General features: G+C 36.9%; 1 protein-coding gene across 2 annotated transcripts in view; it reads right to left on the bottom strand.

Moving 5' to 3' along the window:
- Positions 1–80: 80 nt before the first annotated feature.
- TTC39C (tetratricopeptide repeat domain 39C) overlaps positions 81–20,158 on the bottom strand; it is a 38,089-nt gene continuing 18,011 nt past the window's right edge. For both annotated transcript variants that reach the window (XM_065053345.1, XM_065053346.1), the window contains 9 exons: positions 19,605–19,773; positions 12,892–12,985; positions 11,951–12,058; positions 11,305–11,414; positions 10,506–10,629; positions 8,205–8,302; positions 7,189–7,293; positions 3,831–3,869; positions 81–3,158 (listed from right to left, as the gene is read on the bottom strand). In XM_065053345.1, coding sequence (XP_064909417.1) covers positions 3,069–3,158; positions 3,831–3,869; positions 7,189–7,293; positions 8,205–8,302; positions 10,506–10,629; positions 11,305–11,414; positions 11,951–12,058; positions 12,892–12,985; positions 19,605–19,773 — 937 coding nt within the window. In that variant the 3' untranslated portion in view covers positions 81–3,068. The remainder of the gene's footprint in view (positions 3,159–3,830; positions 3,870–7,188; positions 7,294–8,204; positions 8,303–10,505; positions 10,630–11,304; positions 11,415–11,950; positions 12,059–12,891; positions 12,986–19,604; positions 19,774–20,158) is intronic.

The following is a 20,158-nucleotide window of genomic DNA, read 5'->3' as shown; positions in this document are numbered from 1 at the left end:
AACTTCAGTCACGGAGCAATTTTTAAACACAATTACGATCAATTGTTGGAAAGACAGACTGTTGTAAACTGAAAAGCAACTCAATGCAATATTTGGGGAATTTTATTTAAGAATAAAGCATAACTAGAATATGAAACAAGCGTTCAGCATCAGAGAGAGAAGAAATTAAAGTGCTTGCTTTAGAGTAAATTAGAAACATTATTCAAAGGTGTAGGAATACAACAAATACAACTGTGTGTGGTTTTCTTTCTTTAATGAAGAACAGGTAAATCTGATGTCTTAAAAGCATATCTTAAACCTTGTTCACTCTACAGTTGATCTCAACATGACACATGTAACTCACTTTCAGAACCAGGAGACTATACTGGAAGAACAAAGGCTGAGGTAATTGCTGACTAGAAAACTTGATTAGAGTCACTTGACATCCCAGAAGTTTTCCCAATACTTGATATCATCTTGTTCAAGAGGCCACCAACTAAAAGACAAATTTTGAGGAGCAAGGGAACAAAACTCATGTCCACGTTTCTTTTAATTTTACTCAGAAATATAAAAATGCAAGTTCTGTAAATTAACAACATTTACAGTACATCACAATAAATATGCCACTTCGTGACATCTAAAAATTCTAGTTATTTACTTGTAATGAGTCATATTGAGATAAAAACTGCATCAACGTCAACAAAAATACCTGACCCAGTAAAGATAGTCTTAACATATTAACTAGCAAGATGCATATTCCATTATTGCTATTAGACTGTGCCTCCGAGTTCCAAAGTATAAAAACTTATCCGTCTACACAAAATACAGTTGAAATTTTTCTCATCACAGGCACAACCTAACATAAAAAATAATTTTGACATTTACAATGTAGGAGATTCTCCTACAAGGGGAGGGAAAAAAAATAATTAACACAGAAACGGATAGTTCTATTTCAGTGATGACTCGCTAAATCCACAGAAAAGCTGCATTTTGCACAGAGCTAAACTGTTATATGAATATATAGTGTCTTTCCATACCCACTCCAGGCCTGGTGAGAACAACAGGCCTTTTAGTAAGTTTACTACAATTTGCTAGGTACCTCCAAGTATGTAGACCCTAAATATCCCAACACAAATCGCATGCAGGTGCTTTGTGTCCCAAACAGCCTAGTCTCACATTATATATAAGCAGTGTATTTAAAAGGAGTTCTGTCAGTAACTGTATCATTTCAAGCTATTTACCCAGAATGGATTGTCCCTCTCACTGCAAAACATCAGAAGTCACATGGGACAAAATCAAATTTCAAGTGCATTACAGCCCATTTTTAAAATCATTATTTGAATTCTAAGTGGTCACTATATATACAATATATTGTTTTCTAGTCAATACTTACTTGAATTGACCAAATAAAGTTGAACACTCATTTGTGACTCAGTATTACTGTTAAATTTGAATTTTAAAAAACCCCATAGTGTACTATCTGTAACACATCTAGATTGTAGAAAAATAAAACTGCTTTTTTAAGAGTTAAGAGTCTCTCTTCTCCTTCAGGAACTGCAACAAAAGTGTTTAAGTGCTCTAGGAATGCCTTTCATAGCAGGAACTGCTATGAGAGAAATAAGTGTCTCAACCGTTTCATTTGGCCTACCAAGTAGGATATTACTTTCCCCCTCCATATCAGTCTTGCTTTAGATGCGACCTGACAAGCAAATCAATGAAGGTTAGCTGTGGGCAAGGTCTAAAACTTTGGCAAAATACTCTACAAAAAGGTAAGAAAAGGAAAAAAAAAAACAAACCCTTTAAGCTAAGGAACTGTTTAAGGCAACCTGACCAAAGTAAAGATAAGGCTTTTGGATAACTATTTCCAAGGATATCTAGTTTTCCTAGCTTTGCAAAGTAACATAATTCAACTAACTTTCTGGTCAGATTTCCATTCATAAGCTTCTTTAAAAATAGATTTCTTTTCCTAGAATATGATATTAATTGAATGTAAGACATAAGGAGACACTACATATTACAGACAAAAGTAAAAAAAAAAAGAAAAAGCTACAGGTGAGCACACAGATGGCCAAGTATTAGAAATTACATGGTCATGATAAAAGTTTTAAGCTCTCTGAGGTATTTCAATATTTTAACATCACAAGTTTGGAATACCATAAAGAGACTTGGGATATTGTGGTATTGGTGTAACTACCAAGTAGATTTTTGGGTTTGTTTTTCAGTTTGGTTGTTCTTTTTAGTACCTTTAAAGGTCACCGCTACACAGATTCAGCAGCTTGAATGAAAAAATATGTAAACTTACTGTATCTAGCCTATGTATTTTAACATAATATTCAGAATACTAAGAACAGAAATAAAAACTGCCTACACTGTAATTGCATGTCAAACAAAGCAAGTATTTGGCTGGAATGTTCCAGAAGCAGAGATCCTAAATATTGACATAATTTGTACCACAAGTATGAGTTGGGCTGGAGGGGAAGGAATTAAGAATGGAAGGGGATGTGAGGTTTAAAATCCCCACATTAGTCATTAAGAAGTCACCAACATAAGTCACTAAAATTCAGTAAGAACCGTGTTTTGTGGCTGAACAGTTTTGCTCCTCCTGCACATTGGCTAATGCTTGAAGAAAAAAAAAAGAAAAAGCATTCTGCCCATTCCCAACTCCAGCATTTACACTGATTACTACTTCTATATTATTCTAATCAAAACAGAAGTGCTCCTCTTGGTATATTTTGGAACTAGATCTATTTTAAAAGGTAAAAATCACACCTGCCATTATTGTTGAAATAAATCATGTGTGCTTATTTAGGCTCATCCGCAGAGTTACAAATTATCATGGTCGGCTTGGTTTAAACAAAATAAAACCTGAAGAGTTAAAAACACAAGGTCACTTAACCTTCTTCCTGGTTGATTCACTTTTCATTAAAATTGTAATGTTTTACTACACCATACTAATTCTGACCATACTAGGAAAGTGTCTCTGGCACAAGTGGCTTTCAGAAGAAAAGCTGGTCTTCCCAACAGCTTTTTCTTCTGCTTCATCTTAAAGTGCAGAAACTGTGGGAAAGGATAACAAGACTTCCTGTCCGTCACTGTGGAACTACTTCCCTTAGAGAGGCTAAGGCTGCGTGTATGCGGACGTGCAATCTATTCTCAAAGTCATAGCCCGTAAACTCCTCCTGGAAAAAAAAAAAAGATAGATAGATAGATAGATCGATCGATCTATTACCCTCCTTCACTTTAGGATGTGAAGATAACTTCACTACTAATGCATAAGAAGTCATGTTACAAAACAGACCAAAGAAAAGAGGCAAACTGGAGATTCCATGTTGCAATATCCCCTCCCATTATGCAAAGCAACAGAATGATTACAGAAATTCCAAGTTGGTGAAGAGAGCGGAAAGCTTTCATTTCCAGCATGCTGTTTGGATCACGTGTAGATGAACAGCACCTAGAAAGTTCCACAAGTCCAAAAGCTCCAGAAAATCCCAACGTGCCCAAGGTAGGAACCAGTTGGAACAGACAAGGAGTGGAGAGTTGTTATTTTCAACCTTTGTGTAGCCAAATCTTAGTTGAAAAGCTTGGCAAGGTTCTAAGACTCCAGGAGAAGTCACTAACATGGGCTCTGTGCTATAAGTGCCCTAGAAATACATATCTACATAACGTACATAAATGTGTATCATATACATTACTGTATATCTACAAGATAGCGGTGTAGATTGTAGGTGAGAGACATTGACACTTAACATCCGCTCCCCCTCTCCTCAAACCCCCACCAAAAGCAGAATCTCTCAAAATGCCCTCATCTCAGAAAGATAAATTCAAAAATGTATTAACGTATTCGTTTTTACCTTGGCTTGGAGAAGTAAAGTTTTGCCTCTTGGCACAGTCTACAAAAAGACAAACATTGCATTAGAAATGCTTTGCAAATGCTACAGAAAGTATCTGCCTGATCAGTCCAGAATAGCATCTCTATCTTGAATGCAAGGTACCAAACAGACAAAACCCTCTCAAAATAGGCAACTAGAAATACTTATGAGGCACCCAAGAAATGCAGTATTATGTATTTCTAGTCTTCTACAGAAAAGGAGAACTTACAGCTTTAAATTCAAGTTGCTACTGATGATGATGAGCTACAACAATGCACAGGGAAACAAAGGAGGCTACAGATAAATGACTAGTTGTTCAATAGAGTAAATTTTGCTACTTAGCCAAAGTTTAAGCCATTTACTTTCAAAACAGTTTGCTGGATTTTAAACATTAAAAGTTGTTTCAGAAATCTCTATTTCAAATTCTTAAGGAAAAAAATATATGTATTTGCAGATTAATATTTACTACTGAAAAGCTCATGCTTTATTTTTTTTGTCATACAGTATATTTTAAGCCTCACAAATAATCAGCTGCCTGATAAGAGACAGAAAATTAACTTTTCTGATTCAAGCATGCCTGAATATGTATATATTTATTTATATTGGTTTAAGACATCTACAAAAAAAATCTGTAAAATTCTTGACATAACCATATTAAAATCTTAAATAACTTCATTAGAACTAAGTTTAAAATAACAAAAATTATTCATATGACATGGTAAATCAAACATGTAATTATGAATAATTTTAAAGCCAAGTAAATGTAATAACAGCATTTATTTTATACTAAAATGCATATTCATATCTAGATCTGTTGCTCAGGTCTTTAATACACTCCGCCTCTCAGGCAAATGTAATTTATAGAATTCTTGCGCCTTCTCTTTCTTAGCCATTACAAAGCTCCTGCATGACACCTCAGCTAGTAAATGGAATTTTCTATAAACAGCAACCACTTGCCTCTAATTTTAGCTCTTGCTTTTCCCCCACCCCATCCCACTTAAGTTAAGCACCATTTACCTCCTCATTGCCCAAGTGCCACGAGAGGGAGTTCCCTGCATGTCCTGCCCACACTAAGTGCTACCATCACCTCTCAGCGCAGCTACAAGATGAGGCTTGTTCAGTCCTCAAACACCCAAGGTGAAGCACGTTTGGTTACTGTGTTGCACTTACTACATGTAAAGCAGGGAGGAAGGCAGAACTGCTCCCACGTTCTAAATCTTCAGTTAACTTCACTACTCACCACACTTTTTTTTTTTTTTAAGAGATAAAACTTGTACATGAAAAAGGCAGCAGGAATATTACTGGACTCAGACCTCCACATCAGGCTTCAAGGCTCAGTTCTAAGTCACAGGACAGCAGGGTTTTCAAGAAAGAACAATTACTTTTAAAAGTGTTTTTTAGTTTTGTCCTTTTGTCATGATAATAATTTTTATAAAAATATTTTCCTTTCCTTCCATCTTTAAGGGGAAGGTTCAGCTCAGATGATCAAATCTGACAAGATTATTTCATAGAATCATTCCAGTTGGAAGAGACCCTCAGGATCATGGAGTCCAACCATAACCTACCTCCAGCACTAAACCATGTCCCTAAGAACCTTGTCTAAACGCCTTTTAAACACCTCCAGGGATGGTGACTCCACCACTGCCCTGGGCAGCCTGTTCCAATGTCTGACAACCCCTTCTGTGAAGAACTTTTTCCTAATATCCAATCTAAACTTCCCCTGGCACAACTTGAGGCCATTTCCTCTTGTCCTATCACTTGTTACTTGGGAGACCAATGCTCTCCATGCTACAACCTCCTTTCAGGTAGTTGTAGACAGTGATATGGTCTCCCCTCAGCCTCCTTTTCTCCAGGCTGAACAGCCCCAGCTCCTTCAACCACTCCTCATAAGGGGAAACAACTGAAAATGGAAACATAAGAACATGAGATACTATCAGCACAACTACTTTATACCATACGTACAATGACGTGGGGGCTAAGTCATTACCCTGTAACCGCCTCCCCTGACTTGCAATCTCATTCAGCAAGTACTACATGAAGTGGCATAAACTCCACGTATTGGTGTTACACCTTTGAGGAGGGAAACAGCACCAAGGGTGGTGGAGGTGCCCTACTGTAAGATTCTCCTGGCTCCCTAGGAGGCAGGGTACTTGCAAAGACCTGAATGATCAAATGTATGAACACAGACATTGGGACAGTCTGAAAGCCAGGTGGATTTTTTTCGTCTTCATCCCGAACAACAAAAACCTCACTACTCAGGGTGAAAGCCAGAATGCGAACGCGTACAGCTTTAGTAGAACTGAAATGACTGAAATAACTTTACTTCTACATCCCCTTCAATGAAACAGTACGATGGTATGAGTGCCCCTCAGCCCAGTCAGGTTTCCAAGAGGCACTGATAGGTGAGATTAGGAAGACATCTGTCCTAAAGTGGGGATAAATAATCCCAAAGTAAAAAGACTTTTGACAAACACCATATTGTTCCAAATATAAATTTGATCCCCAAAACATGAAGGCACCAAATTCTCTTTGGGGAGGATAACTACAGGTAATCTTTCAACTTGAATAGCACCCAACAGGAAACTAAATACATGAGAAAGGATCCTGGGCATCCGCCACACTAAATGCCAACAGCAGATACCAAATCTCTGCCTACCCACGGCATCCGTGCCAGGCTCTGCTACCAGCAGCTGGAACACTGAGGCAAGTGAAGGGGGAGAGAGGTCTTTGCATCTTGAGGGGTGACAGAAGTATTTTGATACCCCTGTATTTATATACACTGTTTCTGTAAGACACATATGAAAAAAATGGGCACTGTGGCATGTTCAGACAGGTGAAACTGAAGTCTTTATGGTTCATTTTGGGGTGAAGTACTAAATAATAATCCAAACAATGCGGTGCTACACTCATCAAAATACTTGCTCAACTGCTTGCTGTAGGTTTGCAGACTTGTTCATTTTACTGCTAGAGAAAGACACCACTAAATGGGCAGGAATATAATAGTTTCCCTGAAGAATCTCAGAAAGTCTCAGGCTCAGTTTTTCATGTAAAAATAAACCCCAGTACCAACAAGTCATTGCAGTGTTATCAACAGATAACTAAGCTCCTCAGAATGTCTTTATAGCTCTTGATATTGAAAAATTAAGACACAGTTACCTGAAATGCACTGCATTTCTTGGTTTGCAAAAAACAACATAAGAATTTTTTATGGTAGATACAAAACAAATTTTTAAGACTTAACATACATTATTCACCTATAAACTTTGTTTCATTGATTGCATAGCGATATGTTGACTCACCACCCTAATTTTAACAGTTTAAAAATAGGTTATGCTATTACCTCTGGATTGTCTAACAGAAGACAGCCAAGTTCATAGCAAGCATATGGCTGGACATATAAGTTGTTTTGACGGCACAATTCATCTTTAGCAGCTTGCTGAAAGAACTGTAAAAATTAATGAAAAAAAATATTGCAGTAATACGCTAAAATTGACTGATACTTTAAAAAAAAAATCCAGAAGAACTGTTCAACTTTAAGCACCAGGAATTAGTCCAAAGCTAAAATGAGAATACATAAAATTCCAGTGGTAGAGATTCTTTAAGCGAGGACCCTGAGGTTTCCACTGCCACTGCCGTATCAAGGCAAGCTATTTGTTTGGAGTTTTACCAAGTAACGTATTGTCTGTTTCAAGAGTTTTCCAGTTTCATATTGAAAAAAATACTAGGAAGTATCCAGATTATTTAAGATATGCTTGAGAGAAGGAAAGGAAAACAAACAAAAAAAAAGATTTAAAGCCAACACCATCAGCTTCCTTGTTGCACATGTGAATTACATTCTATTCTATAAAGGGGAAAAAAAAAGTTGTGCTTACAGATCAAAACCTGAAGCAGTGGTAAAATTGTTCTTTGGTATGTGCTAATAATCAAACCTCTCAGCGTCTATCTGATAGGTCTGGAGAAGAAGCAGCAAAACCCTTCTTTTGAAAGGTCAATCTCCAAATTATTATTTTTTTAAAAGTTGAATTTTCTTCGTTGGACAAAGTAAACCCAGCAGAGCCAAGAACTTTTCCATTCTTCTTCCCATCTCCCCCTTAACTCTTGCTTCTACCAGCCACTTTAGCTACCATGTTCATTCAACACAGCAAATTACTTTTACAACAGATAGTATGACGGAGACATGCTAAACAGAGGATTTGAAAAGAACCTGACATACTCTGTTGGAATTCACACAACAGTATAATCAGCAGCACTGAAAACTAATGGTTTGCTTAACACTCGCACTCAATAGTATTTACTGTCTAACAGAATAGCTCATAAAATAGCATTAATGGTGCAAATGATCACTTAACAACTTACCTGAACAGCATCTTCAGAGTTTCCTAAGCATTTGTGTATGGCACCGAGAAGCAAATTCCTCAAACCAACAGCTGATGCATCATCAACATCCTGACAAGCTTAATGAAAAGATTCCAGTAAACAAACAAGACGGACTGAAATACTTCCCTAGACAAGAATTGTGGTCTACAGTGATTTTTAGCCTGATGATTAAATTTAACCAGAAAAAGGAGATGCTAATAACACCTCCTTCTGGTGTTGGTTGTCCCAGATACTGAAAAACAAACAAAAAAAAAACAGAACACAAACACAGTCCAAGTTACAAAGAACACAGGGCAAGCAGTCCAGAGAAAGCTGATTTGTTCTGGACTGAAGCCAAGTGATAGACTCACAAAAATCTGTAGCGGATTTAAAAACTCAGACAAGGGTATTTTGACACCACAATTCCGACTGCTGGTGAGAGGATAAGGCTTATTTGCCAGACCTCAGCTAGTCTACAATGTAGGGACAGACCATGCCTCAGCTCAGCAGTGCTTAGTTTCCAGAAAGAACTGAATCATTATGCATGTAACCACCTCTAGATGAATCAGGCTGCCTTTTGACCCAGCTTATTAGCACCAGCTGTGTTAAATGAAAGCTAATTCCACAAGGAGCCATTTGCACTTGTCTGCACCATCACCTTCACAAAGGCCGAGGGGCTAGGAGCCTCGTGGGGCTTCTCATCCCTTCAGAAGGAGCTGAACTGCGGTGCCTGGAGTGGTGAAGCTCCTTTAATTTCCCATTCTGCCTCATCTTATAAACCCTGCCAGATCTCAACTAGCCCTGTATTCACAACACAGTTAATCCCCGATCCAAATAAGCCACCTACAAATAACTAAGAGTTGGCTGTGTGAAGTATTTGGACACTACACAATACACAAAGCTCTCAACTCTGGCTTGTATTGCAAGTCTTAAGTTACTCGGCATTTTACTTAACAGAGTTACACATGGATACAAATTAATTCCTTTATTTTTAAGTCACCTTCTAGTCTGGAGGAACAGCCTGGAAACTCACTCCAGCGAATTACATGCCAATTGTTCAAGAGAAGAGGAAGCAAATAAAAAAAAAATTTCCCTATCATCTTACCATTCTTGAGATGCAATGTAAGGTGCAGCAATAAGATTCTCACTGCACAGAAAATCCTCAACCAGGGATCACTAATGCAGACACATCTGTCAGTGTCATACCTTACAAGAAGCGTATCTCTGAATTTTAATCTATACCTCTATTTCACATTAAAATGCGCACCACCAGCTAGAAGCTTATACAAGATCTACACTGCTTCTGAGCGTGTGGGAGAAAAGTACATAGTCTTTACAACCTCTAAAGCTGATTGGTCTGAAGGCAAATGACTGAAAATCCTGACATTTATTTTATGTAAATAAATATAATTTTAAAGCCTTCAGTATTATCTTTGGGACTAGAAAAATAGGGATCTGAATGTAACCCACTGCCATCACACAATTTAAATGGACAAATTATCTTAAATCAAAAATCAGCACAAAACTCCCAAACTAGTCCTGACTCTCCACTTAAAAAGTTTTCTCACTTGACATAAAAGTCACGTATAATCCCCAAAAGTTCGTAATTACAGAAAAAAAGGAAGTATCTCAGTGGCAGACTTTTTATTTTCTGAACGAGCAGATAACTCGAAACTGTTTGCAGAACATAAAGACGACTGACTGCTGGATGGAGGGAGAAGTACTGAGAACTTCATGATAAACACTACTATCATAAGCTTCACGTGACAGACATCCAAAGACATCTGGAGACCAAGAAAGAGGTAAGCATAAAATGCTCCTTTCACCACTAAGATGGTCCCAGGAGCCAAGATGAACAGAACCTTTATATCATAGATGACCTCACAAGCTGCATATTTCCTCTTAGAAGAAAACTGACATGCAGAAATGAATTGGTAGTTTTATTCTTTTTTATTTTGTAGCTGGGTTTAAATGAGTTACATTTTGCTTAGGGAGTTTGAACAATAACTATCACACCATTGTTTCATTTTAAACAGTGGGCAAACACAACTGATTAAAAAAACAACTGCATGCAGCAAGGCAGTTACAACTTCTCCCAAAAACCTAAAAATATGGTAAAATGAAACATTAAGCTGAATCTTAATGGGTCATTACTCTATTTTTACTCAAACTGTTCTGCTGTCACACATGCACACGGGTTTAAATTTTCATGCTATGACAATCAGCTGCTCTACACAACAGAAGAAAATTATACACTCCATTTTAAAAAGTGAATTAATAAATCAAGGAACCATATTATACCTTGGCTCATATGCTGTAAGTTTGAGAGGGAACAGTTGGGAAGGGCTTTCCATAAGTACAATACTTCAATGGATGCCAGGACACAGAGTTCTTTGGTCGGCATTTGTTTCCTGAATCTCTCTGCCTGCAAAGTGGGGAGAAAGAGGGAAAGGAGATCTGCCATCTGTCCTTTTACAGGAAACATATTATTCACAAACAATATATCACAAACATCATTCTAATTGTTTCATGAAAGTATCTAACAATTTTATGAAAATAAAGTCAGTGGAAACTTAGCTTAAAGACTAAAAAGCAAGATCTTTCTACTAACGTAAGGGCTTGTATATCGATCAAAATTAAAGCTTCCTTATAAGCAGCTTAGATTTGTTTTATTCTGTTTCACAATTCTAAGTACACACCAACTAGATGCTGAAACAGTACATCTGCAAGATCATCAGTTAGGAGGTATTTCCTAGACAACTCCTACCTTTCAAAAAGAACTCAGGCTTTGACAAACAAGACAAGAAGTAAGAACAGCAAAACTAGAAGGAAAATTACCAAAGCAACTACAGTATAATGAATTTTTATTTTTAATAATTACTTCAGCTGTAAAGCAAATAACTAATCGCCATTTCTTTTGCTAGGTCCTTAAAATACATGACACTATTGTCTTTCCAGCTGAATCCTCCCCACTAATTCTACAGAAGCAACATAGGAGAAAACAGATACATTCTTCAAAAATAAATACTGGCAAAGAATCCAACAGAATTACCAAGTGCAATTACTGTACTGAAACAAGTCAGCCTATGCTAAACCAAACCTTTTTCACTGAAAATTGTTCAATCTGATTGTTTTTTCTTTTGAAAAGCTTCTGAACTTCCTTGAACACATTCTGAGCACCATTGACATCACCAGTGGCTCCCTGGCACACTGTAAGAACACAGAAGCAAAAATGTGATAACACTACTGGGACATAAAACAGGAAAAATTAATATTAGATATCATACTGTCACAGGAAAAACATGCTCGCTTGCAGAAAGGATCTAGACAGGGGATTTGATAAACATGCAAATCCCAACTCTCCCAAGTACCCTTTGTGATCATCAGAAAGTCAGTACTTCTTTTTTCGTACTCATTTAATGAAATAATACCACCCAACCTCTAAGCATTTATTTATTAGATCTTTGCAATACACTGTCATATGACCTGTCACTACAGTTACAACCATAACTGTATCTACATCTGGAAGGAGAGAGAAAATACTTATGCACATGAAGGTGTGTGCATGCAAGTGTACAGTATATAAACAAACAAAATGATGTAAGCTAAGTCTGGCATAAAGCTGCATCAGCAGCAGGCAGCGTGGAAGGCACTATGCACACCATTACATTCCCCAAAACAAAACAGTGCCCAAACCTTACCACATCACTGGTTTATCACTTACCCAACACATTCAATATACTCACCTGCTGTTAAATAAGCATAGTAGCACTGGGACCACCTGGATTCATTTTTAAGCCTTTCAAAGGATTCAAACGCATCTTTGAAATTCATCTCTATCATGCTGCACCAACCTAAAAAGAAGACAAATATAACTTCAGAGAAAGCACAGAAATTCAAATTTGGTGTCAACACTACTGAAAAGCAGTCTGTGAGAAGAACTGGACCTAGTTTAACAATTATACCAATAATTGGGAAAAGTTAAAAACAAAACAAATCAGTGACATACACTTAAAGCCTGGTTTAAATTTACTGGGAAATGTAGAATTATAAGATTCCATAAAAAACAACAAATACTCTTTACAACACCAAAGGTCAAAACTTCTCTCTTTCTTATTTAAATACTGTATTTTGTAGGATACTGAAACTTACAGAGCTACTAACTGCTCCTTTATTCTTCCCCACTCTGAAAGATCCCTTAACAAGACACATCTAAAGCTTGAGGCAATCTATCTTTTTCACTCTGAAGACTTGTATGCAAATTAAGAACATATATATTGCTATTGCTAGAAAGAAATGAACATGAATGATATGTCCTGCAAACTGTGAAGCTTCACCAGGCCAATTCGTGTTTGGCACAGAAATGGTGATTCTACAGACAAACCAAATTAATTAATTTCTCATTTTAAATAATATTCTGTAAGTGAACAGTTTGCCCTTGATTCTACAGTCTACTCTCTGATTTTGTATCACCTTGTATTTGCAGAAAACTTTAAAATTACAAAAAGCTGCTGAATTCTACTTGCCCAAACAAGAAAGCAGGATTATTACCACAATCTATCCAAGACAAAGATCAGTGTGCCAAAACCTTTTAAAAATCCTAATAAAAATAATCCAGTTAATTTACTGAAGTTCCTAGTCTGAACTTGAAAGTGAGCTATTTATAGTATGAACACATCCAACTTACCTATTTCATATAAGCAGACATGTTGGATCTCCCTTTGGTCTGTTGCAAGTTCCAAAGCCGTATGAAATGAGGTCAAGGCACTATTGATTTGACACTAACAAAAGCGAAAGAAGAAAAAAAAATGCACATAAATCAGACGTCTGAAGTTTAAAATTTGTTGGATAATTCAATTTCGATTAAGAAAACGTGCAGATTTCAGTGAATAGGTATTTTAAAATAACTATAAGGTTAAAATAAAAAATGAGGCGTCTTACAGATTACAGCCTCTGGTTTGATTAAATGAAAGAGGCAAAACATCTAATTGAGAGGAAAACCTCAACATTCATTATTTGAAGGAGAAAGGTTAATATTCAATATGCAAGCTCTACACTGCAATTCCTTTGACCAGCTTCCCCGCTCCCAGCTCTCTTGACCTGATCACTTTTAAACTGAAGTATGGGCAAATTATTTACAATTATAAATCAGCATCTTAAAAAGGCCCTATAGTGAACAGATCTTTCCATATATTACATATTCATGAGGTGAAATATAATACAAAAGTCAAATTGTAACAGACAAGGGAAGTAAGAATCACTCATACATTTAAATACGAATCTGAATTGTAACTGTAGATGAGAATGCAAAGTGTTTGCTTGCAAGGTACTAACAATCAGTTCCACCATGTGTAACAGTAAAAATTAAAACATACAGCAAGGAACTTACACTCCGAAAGTCATATAAAATGAGAAATATAGAACATTACAGAGTTAAAAAAGGGGGCAGAGGGATAGTACAGGAGTTTAATACTGTAATAACATCACTAATAACTTAAAACCAGTTCAGATCCATCTCTCAACCTTAAAAATCAGTAGCTTTATTCCTTCTATTTGCTATGAAGTCTGAAATTCATTGTTTTGTGCAGTAAGCTTTTGAGTAATCTTATTTCTACTCTTATTAAATAAAGTCATTCCACATAAAAATCATCTATTTTTAACTTTCTGCACAATAAGTTTATCTTTAATGTTTATTTTTAACTATGCCACCTTTTTCCACACCCCTCTGTAACTACTTCAAGCAACAGTTAGTAGAGAATTCATAAATGTTGCATGATATGTAAGAAGACAAATATGCATATGAGGTAAAAACCCACTTTGATAAAATCATTAGTTACCAACAGCTTAGCAAGAAGAGGCTGACAGTTTTGTAAGAACTAGAACAACAGTTCTTTTGACTACCTTAATTTCTAGTTTTCTCTATCTAGGATGGGACTTTTCCACAACAACCGTCATAAAGAAGGGGATGCAAATCAGCATTTGTTTTAGACACAGACACACTATATATCCCGACACAGCCTATACCACTTTAATAGTGTTCCTACATTTGTTCTCACATAGAAGTATAAAAATTTATACAACAGAAGAACCTTTAAGCCACTCACTGCTGGCTAAGCATGTAAGTGAAAGAAACCCTTGAAAAAGCAAACATGTCACCTATGCAAGGATAACTGAACCAAAGAATTCCTGCAAAAATCTGCAGCATTGTGTGCTATGACCACACACACAGACCTTTGAAGCGATTTTATGACATTTTCTTCTTTGTCTCACCAGGGAAAACTGTTTTAGTTGCTAAGGAACAATTTAACTGTAAATCATATATACTGCATCAAGACATTACAACTGCCAGCAAAGGGATCCACAGCTGTACCAACATAAATACTACACAGAGAAAAAAAAACAGTGATTAGGCTGAGATGCTTGCTGGTGTGACAGAAGATAGTACACAGGAACACAGCTGAGTTATATTCACTCTCAATGTTACCAGGGAGCCTGAGCAATGTACACCTGATTTACTTTAGTGTAGCACATTCTCTCCACTACACATTACTGCACTGATGCTGCATCAACCCAACACAGCTTCCTGGAAAATAAGTGTGAGAAGCCCAGTCTTACAAAAAAATAATGTCAGCTTAAAAGTTTACCTTTGTGCTAAGAAGTTTAGAAGTTCAGTAAATCCGTGTTTTGAATGCTTCTGAAGAAAACACACACACACACACACAAAATCTAAATATTTAGTCCTCTGTGAAGATGCTTTGCCTTCTAAATACCCTAAACACTTGAAAATATAAATCACTTATTTGCAGGGCAAATGACACAACTAACAGCACCTACATCTTTGCAATGCCGGACCCCAGCCTGGGGCAGTGCATGATGTACTGACCACTTAGTAATATACAAGTCCACTTTGTTGAATATTCAATCTTCTATAATCCATTTCTCTAACTCCTAGATCCCTCAAATGTTTTGATCTCTGCATAAGTATCAAGCTCAGTAAGTACGTCTCAGAGACATTCCTTAATAACTAAAGTTTCAATTACCTCCAGGGATTGCGACAGCACACTAGAATATTCATTTCTACTCTTAGTAATTAATTTAAGAATTAACACTATCTGTTTACTGTTTCAGAGAATAAACAGAAAGAATTATAACGTCCCAAGAGTCTGTAAGTTTAACATCACGGATGACACCTGAAATTTATGTTGGGATTTAAAAAAAAAAAAAGAAAAAGAAAAAAAACAAACCACCCACACATATACACATGTGGAATTCCTTCAACAGGCATCACTCATGTCTCTCTTGGACATAATACAAAGACAAAAGAAAAATGAATCCATAAAATGTGTAATATACAGAACTGCATAAGGATAATTATTAAAGCTAACGTGAGAAACAATCTTAGATTTCTTGACTTCAGATTAAAACCAAAACCATCCCAATCCACCAACTAAGCAACTACAGAGCTTCCCAAGTTGACATGTTTCCTCACAGGGTTGTTCTGACATCTCACGACACTTTCCCTCCCCCAGAACCTCTACATTCTCAATCCACACAATGAACCTTTAAGGAAGTCATGTTCATAATCAAGGGGAAACCAGCAAACAATATCTAAAATGGGACAATTTACACTGCAGGATACTATATTGAAGTATAGTATGGAAGTTTGTATTCCTTAACACCTCCCCCCTCCATTTTCCCTAGAAAGGCCACAAAATCAAAACAGAGTAAAACTACGATACTGTATTTTATAACCTAAAACAAGTAAGCAGAGAGGCCAGCATGGTTCTTGAAAATAAAGCTTGACATTACGCAAGCTCTGAAAATTTCTTTACTTAAGACATCATTGTGACTTTATTCTAGAAAATTCATTTAAGATTTTTAAATGATTATCACTCTTGCCCTCAAGTCTACTTTTCCATGCCACAACTCCCCAGCCCAGAACAGGAATGATATCACTGACACATGTGGATGTCTACAAAAGGTAACTAAAAAAGCAACAGTACTTGTCAGCATTACATTTAAGTCCACAATACCACTGCAACATTTTCACTAGCCTGCACATCAAACACACGAGTGCACCACTGGTGTTTGGCCTGTCAGCTGGAGTATTTGGTACTTTTTCCTCCAAACTCTTAATCTGCACTTATACCAGCAGGAAACTCTGGATTTCAGACCAGTGGCTTTCAACAGCTGTTATACTAACTACATGCTTAAGTGTTTGGTAGGCACAACTATAAAACACGATTCTCACTTGTTTTCAGTAGCTTAAGCTTACACAAAATATCATGATCAGCTTTAGTAGAAAGTATTTCAAAGGCAGAAATATTCTGACGTTCACAAAGAAATACTCATGAGGCTGGAATACACACCATGCAATCACAAGTCAAGCACAGCAGTAGTTATGTCCATTAAAATGGCCCAAATGAATTACATGAAAGTCAGGAAAAATGCTACTTTTAATACGCAGTCTCTTAACCTGCTCTTTGGAAAAAAGGGACATTTGATCAGTCTATCAGTGCAACCTGTAACTTTCTGGTGAACTTTCATTCCAAATTTCCCAGACCATCCTCCTCTCCTTTCCCTTAACTCATTCACTGCAACAGCCTCCAAACACTTTTCAGACTTCATTTCTCAAAAATGTGAATCTGGGAAAAACGTTGAAGGATAATTTGATCCATGTTTATAGTACCTGTAAAGCCCCTTCTTAGAAACCAAAATCTGTTAAAGCTTTTACTGACTAATATTCATACATGCTTTTTGGTGCACAAAGTCACACGTTCTTCATTTGTCTGTCATAGCACTGTCACTGTGAAATCTTCCTTTCTCTTCAATTGCCTTCCTTCGCAATTTTCTCCTTTGTCAGATTTGCGTCTTGCATTATTGCTTCTGCCTTTTGAACAGCTTCCCTGCCTCCAGGTGTCCACAGCTGAACTGTGCTCCTTACTGTCTCCTTTCTCCATAGAAAAGAAAAAATAGACACATACAGATATACAGGTGTATGCAGACTTGCTAATGGAAGCTGAATATACCATCAGCTGAAAGTTACAAAAAACATACGCAGGATCAAAGGCTATTAAAAAAAAATCCAATGGCCTGAGTGCCAGTAGGCTCTAATACGAGGCTTAAAATGACCATTACTGATCACTACTTCCAAAATACACAAGCTCTTCTGTATAACATCTAAGCCGCCTTTCATCCATGTACAATTAAATTTTATCAGAACTGTTGAATATTATAGATGGTAAAGAGTATAAAATACATAATCTTCAGCTCAAGGTATATTTTTAAGTGCACATAGCTTAAAGCACAGACTTTCCTGTTTCAATGAACCATCTAACAATAACATTCCCATGCCTGGTGGAAAGAATTCAAACCTACCTGTGCTTTAACAATTTCAAGGAAGGCCACATAAGCACTTCCCAGGCTTTGCAGGTGCTTGTCTCACTCACCTTGGAGATGAGGTGGGAATTACAAATCATATTAGTTTGTACTCCAAGAGTACACATGCACTTCTGGTTCAGAATGTTCAGTGGATGCTGAAAGACTAATGCCCAGATTTGAGATGTGTGCGACCACAAGCGTGTTGTGCAGAAATCTGGTGCAGCTTGCAGCTCCCCATGTCATTGCCACCAGTCACATATCTGCCTTCACTATTATGTCAACAACATTTGAGCAAATTAAGTTTATAAATTCCTAACAGAGTCTACAGAAGAGCCCGAGACATTTAACTAAAATATTTAGACACAGCAAAGTCTCAGCAATACAGTACTACTTGGAACAAAGCAATGATGGTGAGCGGGTGGAAGAGGCTGCTGAATGGAAAAGCTCTCATGCAAATATATGAATAGCAAAGGGATATTTTAATTCCTTTTAGCAACCAACAAGCTTTCTGCCGACTTAAGGGTATGTCAGCATTTCACCTGCCTAAGCTAACTGACTTCAACTAACAGGGCCATGCTGTCTCTTGCACAAACAATTTCACTTGCAGCTAATCTTAGGTGTCTATATACTGCCTCATTTAACGCACAAATACTGTAAGATAACGTGTAAAGAACTCTCCTTTGATACATAATGGTACTCCAGAAAGGGACTGACTACACAAAACTGACACTCATCCCAAACCTATCCTCTGTATTTACACAGAAACATATACTCAGTTTACTGACAATTTATGTTTACGGTTTTGTCCTAGCTTGCCCTGACAGTCAGAAGAATGAGCTGAATTTTATTCTTCATTACACTAAACAGGAAAAACAAAAAAAAAAGTTCCAAATACCAAGTCATACTGTGGTAATCAACATATTTACATTTTTAACTGCACTTGCATTCATTGTGTAGCTATTCCCAACAAGGTTGATTTTTACCCTAAGGACAGAATATGAATAGAACTGAACAAAGACCACTGAAGTCATTCCCACTCAGAAGGTAGCAATACTTCCCAAAGACTGACAGCTTGCCTCTGACAGTGCAATTCCCCAAATGCGCTGTTGCTTTTGGAAAGATGGCAAAAAATTAAGAACAACATCCACATCCCATGCAAGAATAGGCCTGCAAAGTCTGACAGGCCACTGAAGCCTGCCCCTCTGTTGCGTTACTTTTGCTATCTCCCTCACAACATTAAGCTGTATTTCAGAGAATTAGCTCTTGTAATTATGATGTTAAGATGAAGGGTTTGAACATTCTGGGTTTGTGCTTTTGTTTTGGGCTTTCTTGTTAATGTAATTGCTCTGGAAATATTCTTGTCTTATAAGGCAGCAGCAAGGAGTTGAGTAGTTTAAAGTACTCACCACCATCTGGTATTATCACAGATTCTTAAAGAATAACTCAGCCAAAAAACCATGAGGCTGCTGAAGTGTTTGAATAACACTCTACAGAAGCATCAATAAACACATTTTAGGTTAATACATTTCTGCTTGGGCCAGAGCTCACCCTCAGCAACACAAAACATCCTGGTTTCACCTCTTAGAAGCAAAACCAGTTATTTGATGGAAATTATTGCAGAGAATTAGCCGTTTAAGAACAATGCATAAAATGAAAAGGGGAAGATAAATGCTATGCACTCAGCAGATAATACTTGGATTTTAGCTGGATAAGCAAAACTGAAATAGCTATTTATACCACAAGAAACTCATGAGTGACCAAAAGCACTTCCTTTTAGCACAGAGCTATAAATGTACCAAATAGCTAAAAAAGAATTTCAAAGTGCCATTAGTTCAGCCAGAAGTAGTGGAACAGCAGGTTTGGCATGTGAACTTGAGGCTAGGAAGGAGTTAATCCTTTCCTATTATCCTTCCATATATCCACATCTTTAGTTACAATTAGCTGAACCTTGCACAGTTCATTCACATCAGAAAAACAAAGGGTGGAGAAATCAGTCAAAAGGAAGAAAACATGCAATACCTCTAATCGCTGTATCCTTCCCTTGAAGAACATGAACAGAGAAGAATTTGGATAAGCAGATTCTTTTTTTGCAAGAATTTCTTTTGCCTCTTTCAATCCTGCCTTGTTATCGCTGCCGTCAAGGGCAAAAAAGGGACGAACAACTGTGTGGTACCACAACAGAGCTAATCTAAAAGAAAGAGAAGAGTAAAACAGATTACAGCTCATAAACAGAAATCTAAGGATAACATTCTATACATGCAAATTTTTACATTATTCTGCAAGACAAAGATACAAATATTTTCTTCTACAATCTGTCTTTAAAACAAACACAGTATATTGCTATATATCAATGGATTCCTACACTGCACCCGAACATACAATTCAGTGAACATTACCCAAAGGCAGAGTAACAACCATGCCGATATCATCAAAGCCGCTGACCCTTTAGAACTCTACAGATCTTAAAAAAAATAAAAACCCACAGGAAAACTTTGAAAACAAATTGTTCATTAGAGGGAGGAAAAAAAAAAAAAACCAAACCACAAAGTCAATAACAAAAGTAAACACACATC

The sequence above is a fragment of the Columba livia genome, chromosome 2, assembly GCF_036013475.1.
Source record: "Columba livia isolate bColLiv1 breed racing homer chromosome 2, bColLiv1.pat.W.v2, whole genome shotgun sequence".
Lineage (NCBI taxonomy): Eukaryota > Metazoa > Chordata > Aves > Columbiformes > Columbidae > Columba > Columba livia.
Note: the sequence above shows the minus strand (reverse complement) of the source record. Positions and strands in the feature narration are given on the sequence as shown.